The 17,063-nt window shown below is 37.5% G+C and overlaps 1 protein-coding gene across 1 annotated transcript in view; it reads right to left on the reverse strand.

The window, feature by feature from the left end:
- Positions 1-592: 592 nt before the first annotated feature.
- Positions 593-17,063, reverse strand: part of PRIM2 (DNA primase subunit 2) — a 351,568-nt gene continuing 335,097 nt past the window's right edge. Inside the window, 1 exon segment of the mRNA XM_078155303.1 lies at positions 593-2,442. Within this exon segment, the coding sequence (XP_078011429.1) occupies positions 2,215-2,442 (228 nt within the window). The 3' untranslated portion in view covers positions 593-2,214.

Here is a 17,063-nt window from a genome sequence, read left to right on the forward strand (position 1 = left end):
TGTCTTACTTGTATATTGTATCCCCAGTGCCTAGCACATTGCCCAGCACAAGGCAGCTGTTTAATGAATACTTGTTGACTGATAGACCCATAAAATATACAAACAAAACAGTTCCAAGAGATTAAGTTTAAATAACTTTGTATAATGACAAAATCTGTCATTAGGGCAGCTGGGTCATGCAGTGGATAGGGCACTGGGCCTAGAGTAAAGAAGACCTGAGTTCAAAGGAGATCTCAGATATATAGTAGCTACCTCAGTTTCCTCACATATTAACATGAGCTAGGAAAGGAAAGGGCAAACTACTCCAGTATCTTTGCCAAGAAAATCTCAAATGGGGTCACAAAAAGTTGGACATGACTGAAAACTACTAAACAATAACAACATAATTTGTCATCATCATAGCTAGCACTTATGTATGGTGTCATACTGATCCTCACAACAATCCTATTGATTGCTATTATCAGTACTGTTTTACAGATGAGGAAAGTGAGGCTAAGAAATGGTAAGTAACTTGCCCAGGGTCACACAGCTAGTACATGTATGAGGCAGTATTAGAACTTGGGTCTTTCTGACTCCAAGGAAGAAAGGAAACTGAAATTTAGATAGGTTTATTCCTTTGGATATTGGTAAATGACAAGTAAGTGGCAAGACCTGGCCTAAGGAATCCAAAAAAAGGGCAAAAAACAGTTCCTGCCCTCCAGGAGCTTACAATCTAAGAGGAGTGACAATATGCAAATACATATGAAGAAAATTATATACAGGCTAAATAAGAAATCATTAACAAAGAGAAAGCACTAGAATTAAAAGGGATTGGGAAAGGTTTCCTGTAAAAGACAGGATTTTAGCTGAGACTTAAAGGAAGCCAAGGAAGTCAATCAATAAGTGGAACTGAGAAGGAAGAGTGTTCCAGGCATGGGAGACCGCCAGAGAAAAAGCCCAAAGCCAAGTAAAATTCGGGGTGTCTTAGTTCATGGGATATCAAGAAGGCCTGTGTCACTGAATCAAAGTGTATGTGGCCAGGAGTAAGGTACAGGAAGACTGGCAAAGTAGGAAGGGGCTAAGTTATGAAGGGCTTTGAATCCTAAAAGTGATAGGGAGCCACTGGAGTTTACTGAGTGACGTGACCAGCACTTTAGGAAAATCACTAGGCTAGGTGGCCTCTGAGGTCCCTAACAGCTCTAGATGTAGGATCCCATAAATCATTCCACTTCTCTGGGTTTCAGGATCTTTCTCCATAAAATGGAGGGTTGGATGGGCAGGAGCAGACCTCAGAGGTCTCTTCTAGCTCTAAATATAGGCATCTGAATTCTCATCTTCTTTTCATAATACTACACTACTTTCCAAGAAGCTTATGATTCCAGCAAAACCATGTAACCTGCCAAACTTATGTGACTTTACTCAGTGTCAACAGAAGCAGAAGTACTGACTTTTAAAGGACAGAAGATAAAATTAACTCACACAAGCTTGCCTTCTATCTCCCCCTTAACCAACTCTTGATTCTTAGTGAGCCTATCAAAGAACAAACTGAAAATTAAAGTTGGTAAGTTTAATTATTTTAGGTAATGAAGCCTCCGAATGAAAATGAAAACAAAACCAGATATATACAAGGTTTTTCTTTGTTTTCCTTTATCCATTCATTTACAAGTCACAGATTTAAGGTACACTTGAGAGATTTTGCTGCCAATCACAGCCACAAAAAAAAATGACAATCCATTCAGCGAGGGATTTCTCCTTTTTTATGTGAAAAAATCAAAAATAAAGGGGACTGGCCAGATGAGAAATAGTTTTGCGGACTGTTCTGCTGTTCTCTGATGATTTATACCCCCTCTTTTCTTGGCATTTGGCAACTAGAAGCAGGTTGGGAAGTCCCTAGAATATACTATCATTTTTTTTTTAAATGTGGCAACATCCAATCTGCTATTATGTCAGCTCTTTCCCTCAGTATTTTTTTTCCTCATACACATACACGTTTCCATTTCCATTTCAGTATTTATTTTTCATCAGGATGGTAGAGAGAAAAAGGAGTGGCAAAGCAATAGGTTAAACTAAGAGGAATGAAAAGATACTACTTTCAGGTTATAAAATGAATGAAATACCTACATCCATCCTGGAAAATGACTCTCCTGTTACTAATTAGGTTGGGGGGGGAGGGGGAGACGGATAAAACCTAGGAAGAAGAACTGAAAGCTGAGGAAGAAGGGAGACAGTCAAGTGTTATTCACTGAAGTAACCCTCCAACCCTTCCATATCCATTTCCAGTGTAGAATCTAAAGATGCTGGGGGAGAAGATGTGGAATTAGAAGTTTTCTGGACACTCTGCTTGGCCTGAGGAACTTCTGGCTGGCTAGGCTCCTTTCTGACTTCTCGGCCACCACTGAGAAGCTTCTGGCTCTCCAAAAAGTACTGATTAGGATGATTCAAAGAAAACATACCATCTTCAATCTGTAAAAGCAAATAAAGAAACACATTGTTCATAAGCAACAAGAAAGCCTCCAAAACCATTCTGATTTTCACTGAAGCTAGGTCAGTATTTGAAACACATTGTATTTGAAACACATTTGCCAGGACACACTCAGTGAGGGTGGATATAGTAGGATTTTCCCAACATCTTATTTATCTATTTTTCATTTTTCCCCTTCTGGTTTTATGAATGTGTTATATTTTTTATATCATGATTTTTTACAGATTACTCTTGCTTCATGACATGTCTCTTGTAACAAGGTAAAACAATTAAATAAAACTAAAAATACAGTAATCTCATCAGAAAATTCACACATTATTTCTCATATGTAACACTCTCCCACCTCCCTATTAAAAAAAAATCTCTTTTATCTCCTGCCTACTCCCCTTCACATTGAAAAATAGAAAACAAGTTATTTTAACAAATTTGAATATTCAAGCAAAACAAGTTTACTCAATGGGTATCCACAGAAAAAAATATATCTATGTCTTATTCTGCACCCAAAATCCACCACCTCTCTATAACTGACAGCCTGCTTCATCATCAGTCCTCTGAAGTCATGAATGCTCACTGTATTGATCATAGTTCTCAAACCTTTCAAAGTTATCTGTCTTTACACTGCTGTTATTGTACAAAAGGTTCTGCTCAGTACATTCTTCATCAGTTTATATAAGTCCTCCAAATTGTTCACTCTTATTATTGATGCTACAGTACAAACTGTTGTTTCTATTCACTTCATCCTATATCAGTTCATAGATGTCTTTCCTTATCTTTTTCAAATCATTTCACTCATTTCTTATAAGGACAATAGCACATCTTTATTAAAAATGATTTTTGAAATTGTATTAAAGAGATAACCCAAATCCCATGGAACGGTACCAAGGGAAAGAACTGGTTTTTTTACTGGTCATCTGCTATGGGTCAGGCAACTCACTCTTATTTCTAAGGCTGGCAGGTGATACTTCATTTTAGGTGATGCTGAGTTCTGGAAGAGCAACCTATCTTCATGCAATTGATCATAACTGTCTCTAGGTGACACCTTTTAAGTCCTTTTTGTAAACCTCAATATGCTTCAAGATGATCATGCTAATGATTTTTGCTTTATGCCAATCTTCTCCTCAAAAAGAACAAATTTTTGTCAAATTAATGTCTGTGAACTTGGAAATAAATCTTGTTCTGACCATGAACTCCAAAGAAAACACTACTTTATATCTTCAATTCTCAGGACTGTTTATATAATATGAACAATGGGTTAAATTCTAGCTTTTGAATGTTCACCAATGAGCATATTTCTCCCCTTCTGTAATTCAACCAATAGCTATAAACATATAAACACAGGCAGACAGGTAGCACAGTTAGTAAAGTGCTAGACCTAGAGTCAGGAAGACATAAGTTCAAAACCTGTTTCAACTACTTACTAGCTGTGTGACCAGGGGTAAGTCACTTAACTTTCGTCTCAGTTTTCTCAACTGTAAAATGGGTATAATAATATCACTTACTTCCCAGGGTTGTTGTGAGGATCAAACAAGTAATAAATGTAAAACATTCAGCACAGTGTCTGGCACATAGTAGCCACTACAAAAATGTTAGCTATTATTATTATTTCTTCTTCTCCCCATTTTAATTCAATTAAATACCTAAAATCATGTAAACACCTAGGAGCAGCTATGTGGCACAGTAGGTAGAGTGTTAGACCTAGAGTTAGGAAGATATGAGTGTAAATCAGACACTTACCAGCTGTGTGATTGATTAGCTGGGCATGTCACTTAACCTATCTGTTTCAGTTTCCTCATCTAAAAATGGAATGATAAGAGTACCTACTTCCCATGGCTATACCAAGGATAAAATGTAATAAGATTTGTAAAGTGCTTTCCAAATCTTAAAATGCTATATAAACACTAGCTATTATTGCTATTAATAAAAATAATCCTTAAATGTTACTTAAGCCATTCTAAACAAAAATTTCTGTTCATTAGTGAAGTCAGTTATAATAAACTATATGCAGTCTTTAAAAATCTAAAAAACTTATTAATTGCAAGTGAACTCTATTGTAGAGTTAGTTGTATATGTGAGAAACAATCCTTACTTAAGACTACTGTTGTAGTGAATTCACTTTTTCTAATTCAAACCTTGAAACAGAGAAAATCCCAAAGAACTTGTCAGGTACCTAAATATTACTATTATTAATATTCCTTCTTTCCCCTAGCTAATTAAGTCCAGCAAGACTAATTTTTTATCACCATTTTGTGCTCTCTTCAGGATATTAAATTATTCTTGAAATTAACGAGTTCTATAATAGAATTTATTCATAAGGGCTTGATCAATTCTATGATGGAGCAATAAAGATAAATCCTCTCTTATGATACTACTTACTTAAGCACCCAATGATTCAATCATTCTTCTGCTGATATGTGTAGGGTAATCTCTGAGTAACTATATTAGTGTACAGCAGATTAGTATGGTAAAGAATGAGTCTTCTTAACAGTTGTTACTTAGACCTATTAGAGCAGAATTTCATCTGCTACTTTGCTGAAGTTTCTATAACCCGTCTATAATAAATCATGAACACTGGAGGCTTCAGCAACTTTTTTCATCTAACTTTTTATACACTTATGCATTATCAACTGCCTAGTGGACACCTTGAATTAGATATCATGTCAGCATCTCAAACTCAACATGTCCAAAACAGAACTTACTATCTTTTCATAAACCAGATTCCATATTACTGTTGAAGACATGTCATCCTCCCAGTTACCCAGGTTTACAACGTCAGTATCATCCTCACCCCATGTATCTAATCCAGTGCCAAATCTTGTCTTTTCTACCTTGAAAACACTTGTCCTATATGTCTCCTTCTTTCCACTCATACAGCGACAACTCTGGTATAGGCCTTCATACCTGCCTCAATTATATCACCCCACTCCAAATCATGTTCCACTCTGCAAGATGATTTTATAGGTCTGACCATGTCATCCACATGCTCACTGAGCTTCAGAGGCTCCCTATTAACTCCGGGACCAAACATAAACTTTTCTGTTTGACATTTAAAGCTCTTCATAAGCTGGTCCCCTCCTACCTTTCCATCCTACTTATACTGTAGATCCACACACATTACAATCCAGCCATACCATCTTACTTTCAGTTTCTTGAACAAGATAGTTCTTTTCCTATTATTTTCACTGGCTGTCTCCAACACCTGGAATTCTCTGCTCCCAAACCTTTGCCTTTTGTTTCCCTGGTTTCTTTCAAGACTCAGCTCTTTCTGCAGGAGGCTTTTCCTAGTCCTTTCCCCTTTCCTCCCTCTCCCTCACCTGCTAGCTCTGCTAATGCTTTCTCTTTTCAGATTACCTTTATAAATAGCTTGGCTGTACCTAGATATTTGCATGTTGTCTTCCATATTAGAATATGGAAGTAGAAACCATGGCTTTTTTTTTTTTTTGCGGTGTGGGGGTCGGAGGGTGGCTGGCCCCCAGACCTTCAGCAGGTTACTTGGCATACAGTAAGTGCCTAATAAATATATGTTTACAGACTGACCTGATATTCTGTGAGTCTAGAATGTTCTGTTCCTTCATGCCCTCTTCCTTCAAAACTCAGCTCCTCTCACTTTCTGCAAGAGACTTTACCTTCCCTCCCCTCCCTTTCCTCACCCCCATCCCCAGCTGATACTACTAGCACCTTCCATCTACTTTGTACATATTTTGCATGTAAGTTCCTTGATGGCAGGACCGGTTTTTGCTTTTCTTTGTATCCAGAGCACTTGTCACAGTGCCTGACTTATAGTAGGAATATAATAAATGCTGGATGACTGACAGACATGACTTCCAAATTATTGACAGCTGAAGGTTTCCATATAAACAACTGGAATGTATCCTAACTTCTTCCATTTTGAAAAGAACAATTTCCTGACACAGAACTAGAAATCAGAAAACCTGGGTTTTAGTCTTGTTTCTTTGCCTTATAGGGGTATTGTGAAGATCAAATAAGCCTAAAATATAAGTGTAAATACTCTGAGAACTACACAGCATCACGAAAATAACAGATGTTTTGTTACTATTCTGGTATCAATAGTTTCATTTAAAAGGTTCTATCCAGATCCAAGTAAATTAAAAGTTTTGAGATATCTTTATGTTTATATTTTATTAGAAATCAATCAATCCACAAGAAGTTCTCAAGTGCTTACTAAATGGGAGACACTGTACTGGGTCCTGGAGATACAAAGACAAACTAATAAACAATCTCTCCTCACAAGAAACTAATATCCAATCAGGAGAGACTGGAACCCCAGCAGATGCCCTCCTCCATGAAGCCTTCTTTGATTACACAGAAGTAAAAGCCTACCTTCATTCTCTTGAAATTTTCCTAGAGCATTCTTGGCCCTTCTATCTTATATTATATATATTTGTGCACTCTGCCTCTCCCTGACTCAGAATATAAGCTTCCTGAGGGCAGGACTGTCATTTATCATTCATGTATTCCTAGCATCTAGTATAATGTCTTATCTGTACTAGGCATTTCAATAAATATTTGTTGAAGGAATCACTTTAGGGACATTATCAAGATCTTTTAAGCTATTAAATACTCAGTAAGTCAACCAATACAAAAATGATGGTGATTCTTCAGAATCTAATGGAGGTGGGACAGGACAGGGAATTAGGGAGAAATGGGGAAACAACACATATAAGTTGGCTAGATGGAGCAAAAGAGAGCTAATAACAAGAAATCTGACAGGGAAAAGATCATTTTCACCTGTGTAATTCAAATGAAGAAAATCAATACACAAAAGGCTAATTTATAAAACAGATTAATTCAGGAATAATTCACATAAGAATTTATCATGTGCTATCTGTAACACAGCTAAGAACCAGGAAATGAGCTTTTTTTTTTAAAGGCCTCAGAACAATCCAAACTAGATGACATAAAATCCCTTGTATTAAAGCTCAAGCACTTTACCTTACATGCCCTCAATCATGTTGCATATAATTTTTACAAACTTGGTGATGTGGTGTCTGAGACCACAACTAATCAGAAACAGTAATTTAGAAGAGAAGTTGAGGATGCTACAGTCAGGCACATTAACAGTAGTGAGAAATCACAGAAAACAACTGGAAAGTAAAAAGGTTATAAAAAACTATGAGGGAAAGGTAGCAAGAACTAAACACACACATAGCAGTCTGGGGTCGTTTAGTATCCATGCTAACATCCCAACAAATGTTAATAATTCCTTTGAGATAACAGTAAGCACAAAAATAACGTTCAGAGTCATCAAGTAGACCAGAAATGTAAACGTAGTCTGCAGGCCACATGTGGCCCATGACACTTCTGAGTGTGGCTGAACCAGATGAAAATGTAATAATACATTTTAAAATTAAGTCAATGGACAGCCCACAGGGATCTTTATATGTGGACTACTGGCCCTCATTTCTAGGTGGGTTTGATACCACTGTAAAAGAAACTAAGTTCTCTGAAGGCAAGAATGTGGATGGGAACTTGACCTGTGATTGCATCAGTACAAAGATCTTCCTGATGAGGAAACTCCTTTTACTAATGCAAGTTGACACATTCTCTGCAATGTAGTCTGAGGGAGTTGCCTAGCCCACTGAGAGGTGAAGAGATTCACTGAGAGTTACATAGTCACCATGTGTCAGAGAAGGAATCTGAACCCTGGTCTTGCTGGTTCCAAGGGCAGCTCTCTATCTACTATGCCCATGATTTTCAAACTCTGCACTGCAAAGAAGGAGAGCCCTAGGGTGCCACAAGGATCCCACAGAGGTTCTGAGGGATATTTTAGATATTTGAAATTTTCAAGGGAAACCCACAAACACCTGACACCTTGTAGATATCATGCAAATTATCAGTTCGAAGGAGTTACAGTTTCAACATTAAAACACCCTATATTCCTTTGATGATGTCATTGTACGTGAACATTTGAGATACGTCCAATCTGATTCCAAGGTTTGTGATACAGTGCCCGATAGGCATACATATCCCAGTAATAAGCAATTGTAGTTAATAAAGAAAGAAATAAAAATATTATTTTTTCCTTCAATTTATATCTGTTATCCTTTACTAAGTTGTTAGGATATAAACATGTATTTAGTTTAGTTTTGGTTTGGTTTGGGGTTTTTTTGGGCCTAACTACTTAATAAACTGAATCATTAGGCATTTCTTTTGATCTAGGGGCACCATGAACAAATTACTGAGATAACTAAGACAGCCATGGACTGAAAAAGTTTGGGACCTGCTAAACAATGCCTTGTTGCTTCTCCAAGAGACTATTTCATTTTTGTCTTTGTACTCTCCAAAGCCTAGCACATAGTAGAAGCTTAATAAGATTTTTTAAATTGAATCATGATGCTGAGTCAACAAGAAAAGGTTAAATCATTTTAAAAGGTTGGGAAAGTATATAATACATTTTAGGAAGATTTCCATCCAAAATGGTTAAAATAATTTTTTAAAGATTGATACTTAAAAGAAATAAATCCTCAGGTGTCCAGAAAATTCAGCTATACAGGAAAATTTATTCCCTGAATGTTCTGGTAAGCCAAGGTACTATTCTACAATTATATTGGCCTAAAATTAAAATAACAATTTGCACCAGCTCTCAGCTTTCATTTCTATTTGTAGCAAGCACACAAGTAATAAATACTCTAAAATGAAAAAAAAAGTTTAAAATACTGTGCCCTCAGTACACAAGCAAATAGGCTTCCCACAGACCAGTTTATTTCATCTACCAAGTGATTATTTTGTCAACATTTGCTTGGTATCAACATATTTTGCACAAGATGACCTTCACACAAACACAGGTCGCATATTTCTGCCATAGCAAATGTGGTTTTTGAAGGAATGGAAGCAATTCTGTTGTACCTATGGGATCTTTGTGTTTTAATCAAGAGATTTTGCAATGACAGCTGATAATGAGGCAGCTGGTATTACAAAAAAAGCCATATGGAACTATCATAGGACTGCAGCAAATGGTATCAATTAACTGTGGTTCATTTTCAAAACTTCTATTGAAGGAAGATTTGATCACAGAGTACTCAGAAAAATAAAGTTAGGGTTCTTGGTTAGGGGGAGGGATCACAAATAATTAAAAGAGGGTAAAGACAATCTTTTTCAAAAAACACACAATGACCTAAGAAAAATAATAAAAGGAGTACATCTAAAAATCTGCAGTAGGCATATGGATGAATAGTCACATGTAGAAAAATTTAAATATTCATATCCATCTTTGAGGTCAAACATATACCTTTTTAGTGTTTTTATTAAACTAAGATTAGATTTGAAAAAAACTTGGGAACTGGCAATATTTTTCCATATCACATGCAGTAATAGTGGTACAAAAAAATATTGGACTTAAATCCTAGCTTGGTCACTAACTACCTGTGCGACCTCTGGCAAATCAAAGAACCTCTCTGGGCCTTAGTTTCTTAGATTCAGAGGGTTGGATTAGATGATTTCTAAGGACCTTTTCTAGCTGAGATCTATAAAGTCCTGTGAAGGACTTAGCCTCAGGGTTAAAAAAAATTAAGATTTTCATTTTTAAAGCATAATTTTTTCAAAAACTAAATATAAAACTATATGGTTTAAATTTAGCTATAATGAAAACCTGACAGAACTTTTGTCTATAAGCTCTTATTTTGGACCATGTCACATACATATATGTATACACATATATACATACATATATATATATATATGTCTATGCCTTGCTTAGAATAGCAAGGGTTTTAATAAAACATTTGAAATACGTATGCATACATACATACATAAACGAATGCATATGAATGCTATTAAGAGCAGGGGCAGCTAGGTGGCGCAGTGAATAAAGCACTGGCCCTGAAATCAGGAGGACTTGAGTTCAAATCTGGCCTCAGACCAAACACTTGACACTTACTAGCTGTGTGACCCTGGGCAAGTCACTTAACCCCAATTGCCTTGGGGGAAAAAAAAAAGAGGTGACCCAGAAAGAGACATCACAGTGTAGCAGATAGAGAGCTGGCCTTGAAGCTAGAAGACCTGGATTTAAGGTCTGCCCCTGGCACACACCTGGATGTGTTAACTGTGGGCAAGTCATTTATGCTCCCATAACCCCCAGCACACCTCTAAATCTATAAATTGCAGTGAAAATACCAATGCGAGATACATAACATTGGTAGAGGGACTTTCCTCATCTTGGAGTTCCCTATACCAATAAAATCACTGACTCAATTCCTATCCCCTTTCTCCATCCTGATACATGTATTTATTCTGTACTGGGGATACAAAAAGAGGCAAAAGACAGATTCTGCCCTCAAGGAGCTCACAGTCCAATGGAGAAGACAACAAGTAAACAAATATGTGTGTAGGGGTGTGTGTGTGTGTGTGTGTGTGTGTGTGTGCGTGTGCGCGCGTGCGCACACGCACACACACACACACACACACACACACACACATATCCCTACGTACACAGCATGCTCTATAGAGGTTAAACAGGAAATAATTAAAAGAGGGAAAGCGCTGGAATTAAGAGGAGTTACATATGGCTGGATTTTAATTTGGACTTAAAGGAAACCAGAGGTTAGTAGTCTGAGTGGAGGAAGCAGAGCATTCCAGGCATGGAAGATAGCCAGAAAAAAATGCCCAGTTAATATACAATTAATGTTACCCATCTCTAATGACAACTGGGATGAAGAAGATACAGTACATTCATATCCCACAAGGCTGACCTAACCAATGATGTTTTGTCATAACACTGTTAATATCTTATAACCACCTGAGAGTAACAAACTCCATGTAACATTGTTCTGTGCTGACCATATGCAATATTGTGCTTTTGGAACCTATAATGACTAGGTATTGCCCATAATGTCTTCTCACATCAAATTGTGTTTTTGTGAAACCCGACTAGTGACTCCAGGCAGAGCAGACCCATGTGGTATCAAACACAACACAAAGGAAGCCTGATAGGTAAAGGTGGTTTTATGATCACATATTTTGCATGTGTGTATAAAAAAATATGGTTTTCAAAATAGTGGAAAAGAGGGTTCCAAATTCATGGTCAACAAGAGAAAGGCCACAAACAAAAATTACTTCATGTCACAGAAAATACAAAAGCTACTGACAAATGTTTGTTCTGCCTGGCTTAGTAGTTGCTATAATAACATTTCCAAATACCGGATAATGGGGCCTGGGAGTTTATTAATTAGGTAATTTAATGGTTTCATAGATTATAAAGAAAAGGTGTTTAAGCAGAAGCAAGTTTCTGGATGGTTATTGCACTGGACACTGAGTTAGTCTTCTGACAACATCATGGAAGAGAAACTATTAATTTTCCAAATAGGATTGTCCAATCAATGGAAAAAATAACTAACCCAGGCTGCATAACTTCAGGAAGTGAATTGCTAAATTAAGAAAACAACAATAATCATATTTCTTTCTTAATATTGCTGGTGAGGGCATATGAGAGGGGAAAAGAGACTCCAGTGACTTCTTGTTGCTTCCAGGAGCAAATACCTTGTCAATCGAAAGCCTTCAGAACCTAGCCCCCTCCTATCTTTCCAGTCTTTACTCCCCAACGTGTACTCCTCAGTCCAAAAACATTGCTCTCCTTCCTAGCTATTGTATTTACAAGACACTCTTTTTCAGCTCTGGGCATTTTTTTCTGGCTATCTCCCATGCCTGGAATGCTCTCCTTCCTCCACTCAGACTACTAACCTCTCTGGTGTGTGAGTATTTGTGTGTGAGTACATGTAATACATTTGCCAACTTAACACAAAAAGGTCAAATGAGAAGTCACTGAAAAAAAAAATCTAGCTGAGAGACCAAAAAAAAAAAAAAGGCAAATGACTGAAATGTGTGGTATAGGAGGGAAGGCCTAAGAGGTCAACTGAATTTCAGACATTTAGATGTATAAATAATACATATCATAGTCTCCAGTTAAAATTGATCATTTCAAAAAATGGATATGTTTGGAATCAGCCTTATTCCAGCTGTGGTTAATTGCTACCTGCTACTCTTTTTATATTAATTTTTAATCTTAGCAAGCAATGAACTGGGGACAGTGAGAGGTAGGGAGTTAACCCTATTCCTACAGGACATTCTAACACATTTATGTGAAAATCTTGATTAATTTCTGTAAAATATCGATTATCCTACCAGATTTGCAGATACTAAAAGCCATCTTCTACAGGAAGCCTTTCCTGATTTTCCTTAATTTCCAGTGCCCTTCCTCTGTTGATTATTTCCAATTTATACTTTACATCGTTTGTACATAGTTGTTTGCATGCTATCTATCTCATTAGACTATGAGATCCTTGAAGAGAGATTATTTTTCGCCTTTCTTTGTCTGCTCAGCACTTAGCACAGTGCCTGGCACATAGCAGGCACTTAATAAATGTTTGTTTATCTATATAAACTAAAAACTTAATTCTGAACATCTCAATTTTAATTAAATTCTATAGTTTCTCTCTCAATGCTTTAAATTTCAGCTTAATTTTCATTTAAATAATTTGGCTAGAAGTAAAAATTTATTGAAGGAATAATCTAAATTAAATTTACCAACAATTTTAAATAATTTATATTATCCGAGGCTGCATGTTACAGTAGAAAGGGTTTAGAGTCAGATAACTTGGATTCACATCTAGATCAGTTGGTTACTATTAAAGTGACCTTTGACAGGTTACTTAGTTTTTCTGGGCCTCAGTTTCCTCATCTATAATATATAAGGGGTTGGACTAGATGGCCTCTGAGGACTCATCAAGTTCTAAGTCAATTAATTAATCAATCAATTAATATTTATTAAGAGGTTACCATGTTCCAGCCATTGTAATAAGTACTAGGGATACAAAAAGAGGCAAAAGACAGACTCTGCCCTCAAGGAGTTCACAGTCTAATGGAGGAGAAGACAACAAGCAAACAAGCGTGTGTGCGCATGCGCGCATACACACACACACACACACACACACAGATTAAACAGGAAATAATTAAAAGAGGGAAAGTACTGGAATTAAGAGGGGTTATGTATGGCTGGATTTTAGTTTGGACTTAAAGGAAACCAGAGAGGTTAGTAGTCTGAGTGGAGGAAGGAGAGCATTCCAGGCATGGGAGATAGCCAGAAAAAAATGCCCAGAGCTGAAAAAGAGTGTCTTGTAAATACAATAGCTAAGAAGGAGAGCAATGTTTCTGGACTGAAGAGTACACGTTGGGGAGTAAAGACTGGAAAGATAGGAGGGGGCTAGGTTCTGAAGGCTTTCGATTGACAAGGTATTTGCTCCTGGGAGCAACAAGAAGTCACTGGAGTTTATTGAGCAGAAGAGCGACATGATCAGATCTGTGTTTTAGAAAAATCACTTTAGTGGCTTACTGGAGAATGGATTGGCATGGGGAGAGGTCTGAGGTAGGCAGACCCACCAGCAGGCTGTTGCAATAATTAAAGTGTGAGCTGATGAAAACCTACACTAGAATGATACCTGTGTCAGAGGAGAGGAAGGGGCATCTTCTAGATAGGTTACAAAGGTGAAATTGATAGGCCTTAGCAACAGCTTGAATACTGGGGAAGAGAGATAGTGAGGAATCCAGGATGACTCCTAGGTTGCAAGCTTGAGGGATTTGGAGGATGGTCTACAGTAAAAGGGAAGGTAGGAGGTCCACCAGTTTAGGAGGAAAGATAATGAGTTCTATTTTGGACACATTAAGTGTAAGATGTTTACTGGACATCCATTTCAAGGTGTCTGAAAGACAGAGATGTCAGACTGGAGATCAGCAGAGAGACTGGGACAGGAAAAGGTGTATTTGAGAATCATCAGCCTAGAAATGGTAATTAAATATATGGAAGCTGATGAGATACTCAAGTAAGATAGCTTACAGAGAGAAGAGAAGAGGTCACAGGACAGAACTCTGTGAGATATTTACAGTGAGAAGGTATGATCTAGAGGAAAATCCAGCAATGGAAACAGACAAATAATGGTCAGATAGGTAGGAGGAAATCCAGGAGAAAGTGGTGTACTGAAAAGCTAGAGAGAAGAGAGTACCAAGGAGAGAGAAGGAAGATCGAGAAAAGGCCATTGGATTTAGGAACTAAGAGATAATAACTTGAGAGAGAGAGAGAGTAAGAGGAAAGAAAGTAGAGGCACCTATTGTAGATAACCTTTTTGAAGAGTTTATAGGGTAATGGTTAGCAGGGATGGAAGGATCAAGTAAGGTGGTTCTTTTGTTTGTTTTTTTGTTTTAGGATAGGGGAGACAGGGGTATGTTTGTAGGCAATAAGAAATGAGCCAGCACAGAGACAGAGATTGAAAATAAGTGATAGAGTGGAGATGATAGAAGGAGCCGTCTGTTTGAGGAGAGAGGATGGAATGGAATCACTTGAACAAGTAGAGGGGTTAGCCTGGTAAGGAGTAAGTCCACTTCATTAAGTGAGACAGGGATGAAGGAAGAGAAAGGGCAGAAGACATTTGAGTAGTAAGAGATGAGGAAGAGGAAAGAAGAGGGAGCTCACAGTGAATGGCCTCAATTTTTTTCCGTAAAATATGAAGCAACATTCTCAGCTGAGAGAGTGAGAGGAAGAGGAGCCATGAGAGGTTTGAAGAGGGATGAAAAGGTCTGGAAGAGCTACTGTGGAGAGTGAGATAGTGAATTCATAAAGGAGGTATAGAAGGATTGCCTAATGGCAGTAAGTGCCCAGTTGAGGTGGAATAACACAGTAGTAGACCCAAGCCAAATGGCTGTGTGATTTTCCCCACCTTTGTTCAACAGCACATATAGGCACAAAAGGGTGATTGATGCTTGGCTAGGCCCAATGGGAGATATGATAAGAGAGCTAGGGATCAAGAGAGAAGGACAGTGTAGGGTAAATTGTTTCACCAAGAAGTCAAGATAGGGAGGATACAGTGGCTAGTACGGGGCAGATGGCCTAGGAAAAATTGAGGGGTCAATTCAAAGCACTGGAGGTCACAGTATGGATGAAAGTAGGGTTATGTAAGGGAAGACAGAGGGAAAGGTGAAAAACTAATAGATTATGGTCAGATAAGGGGATTTCAGAATTCTTGAACATCGAGGTGGCACATCTATAAGTTATAGCAAGATCAAGAATATGACCATGTTTATGTGTAGCTGAGGAGGCACTCATGGGTAGTAAGTGGGTTGAGGAACTGCATGGTTGGGCACTGGAAGGAGAATCAATATGTGTACTGAAGTCCCCTAGTATGAGAAGCCTAAGTCTCTGAACATATTCTTGTTCAGGCAGAATCTGCTATTCTGGTAGAAAGAGAAAAACCATCTAGTTTTAGCCAAGTGGAATCAAATTCTCCCAACACCATATAAATTTGTTAATCGCTTCCCTACACAGACTTATTGTGATCCACAGGCTAGAGAGTTTATCAAACTGATTTATATCTAAGTAGCTGTGTTTTAGGTCCATGCTCCCAGTTTCCCTACAAAATAGAAATGATGTAATTTGTGCAACGGTATAGCCAGTAACTGCCTCTAATGACATCTAAAGTATAAACTGTAAAAATTCCTTTCTTGGATGTGCCTCTACACTGGTTGAATAATCTTAGGTAAGTCACTTAAATCTCTCTAAATCTCAGTTTCTTCATCTGTAAAATGTAGACATTGAATTCAATAAGGTTTCTTCCAGCTCTTAAATTATATACCAGTCTACATTTTGCTACATTGTACTTATAAAAAAGGGCTACACTATCTAGGGTCCATTTGTCTCATGCAAAAATGTTCACAAAATCAAGAAATACCAGTTAGAAAGGACCTTAAAGATCTATACTTAAAGATTAAGTATAACTCTCCACTCAATGTAGGATAGTATCCCTTCTACATTATCCCACTCAGACTGCTCTCTAGTCTATTTTGGAACAGCAAACAGGAACTATTTTGAGATAGGACATTTCTAGACATCATTAATTGTTAAGAAGTCCTTTTGTATGTTAAGCTGAAATCTTTTCTCATAAATTTTACTCTTGATCTATTTCTTCCTTCTGGAGACATACAGCCTATTCTCTCTTCCAAATGACGATCCTTCAAATATTTAAAGACAGTTAACTTGTACCCAATTATGTTTTCTCTTGCCAGACCAAAAATTCCTTATATTATATACCCTATTCTCTATATGAGATGGCTTCCACACCAATCAGTACTTTTATTCATCTTCTAAAAAAGACTCCAATTTGTCATTACTCCTCATAAAACATGGTACCAACAACTAAACATAAAACTCTAGGTGTAGTCTGCATGGCACAGAGTAGAGTAGAACTATTACTTCCTTCAAAGAAAGTACTCTACTTCTATTAACACACCCTAATATTGCATGGGGGAGGGCAGCCATATCACATCACAGACTCATGCTGAGTTTGCAGTACAATCAAGTTCCTTGAGGGCAGGGATTGTCTTTGGACTCTTTTCGTATCCCCAGCACTTAGCACAGTGCCTGGCACACAGTAGGTGCCTAACAAATGCTTGCTGAATTGAATGAATGATAAAGCATTTGTTGGATGCTTACTATGTGCCAAACACTGAGCAAAACCCTGGGAATACAAATACAAATAAGCAAGATAGTCTTTGCCCTGAAAAAGATTACACCCTGGTGGAGGGTGACAACAAATAAAGGGGAGCT

Source organism: Phascolarctos cinereus, unplaced genomic scaffold, assembly GCF_003287225.1.
Source record: "Phascolarctos cinereus isolate Bilbo 61053 unplaced genomic scaffold, phaCin_HiC Scaffold_5;HRSCAF=322, whole genome shotgun sequence".
Classification (NCBI taxonomy): Eukaryota; Metazoa; Chordata; class Mammalia; order Diprotodontia; family Phascolarctidae; genus Phascolarctos; species Phascolarctos cinereus.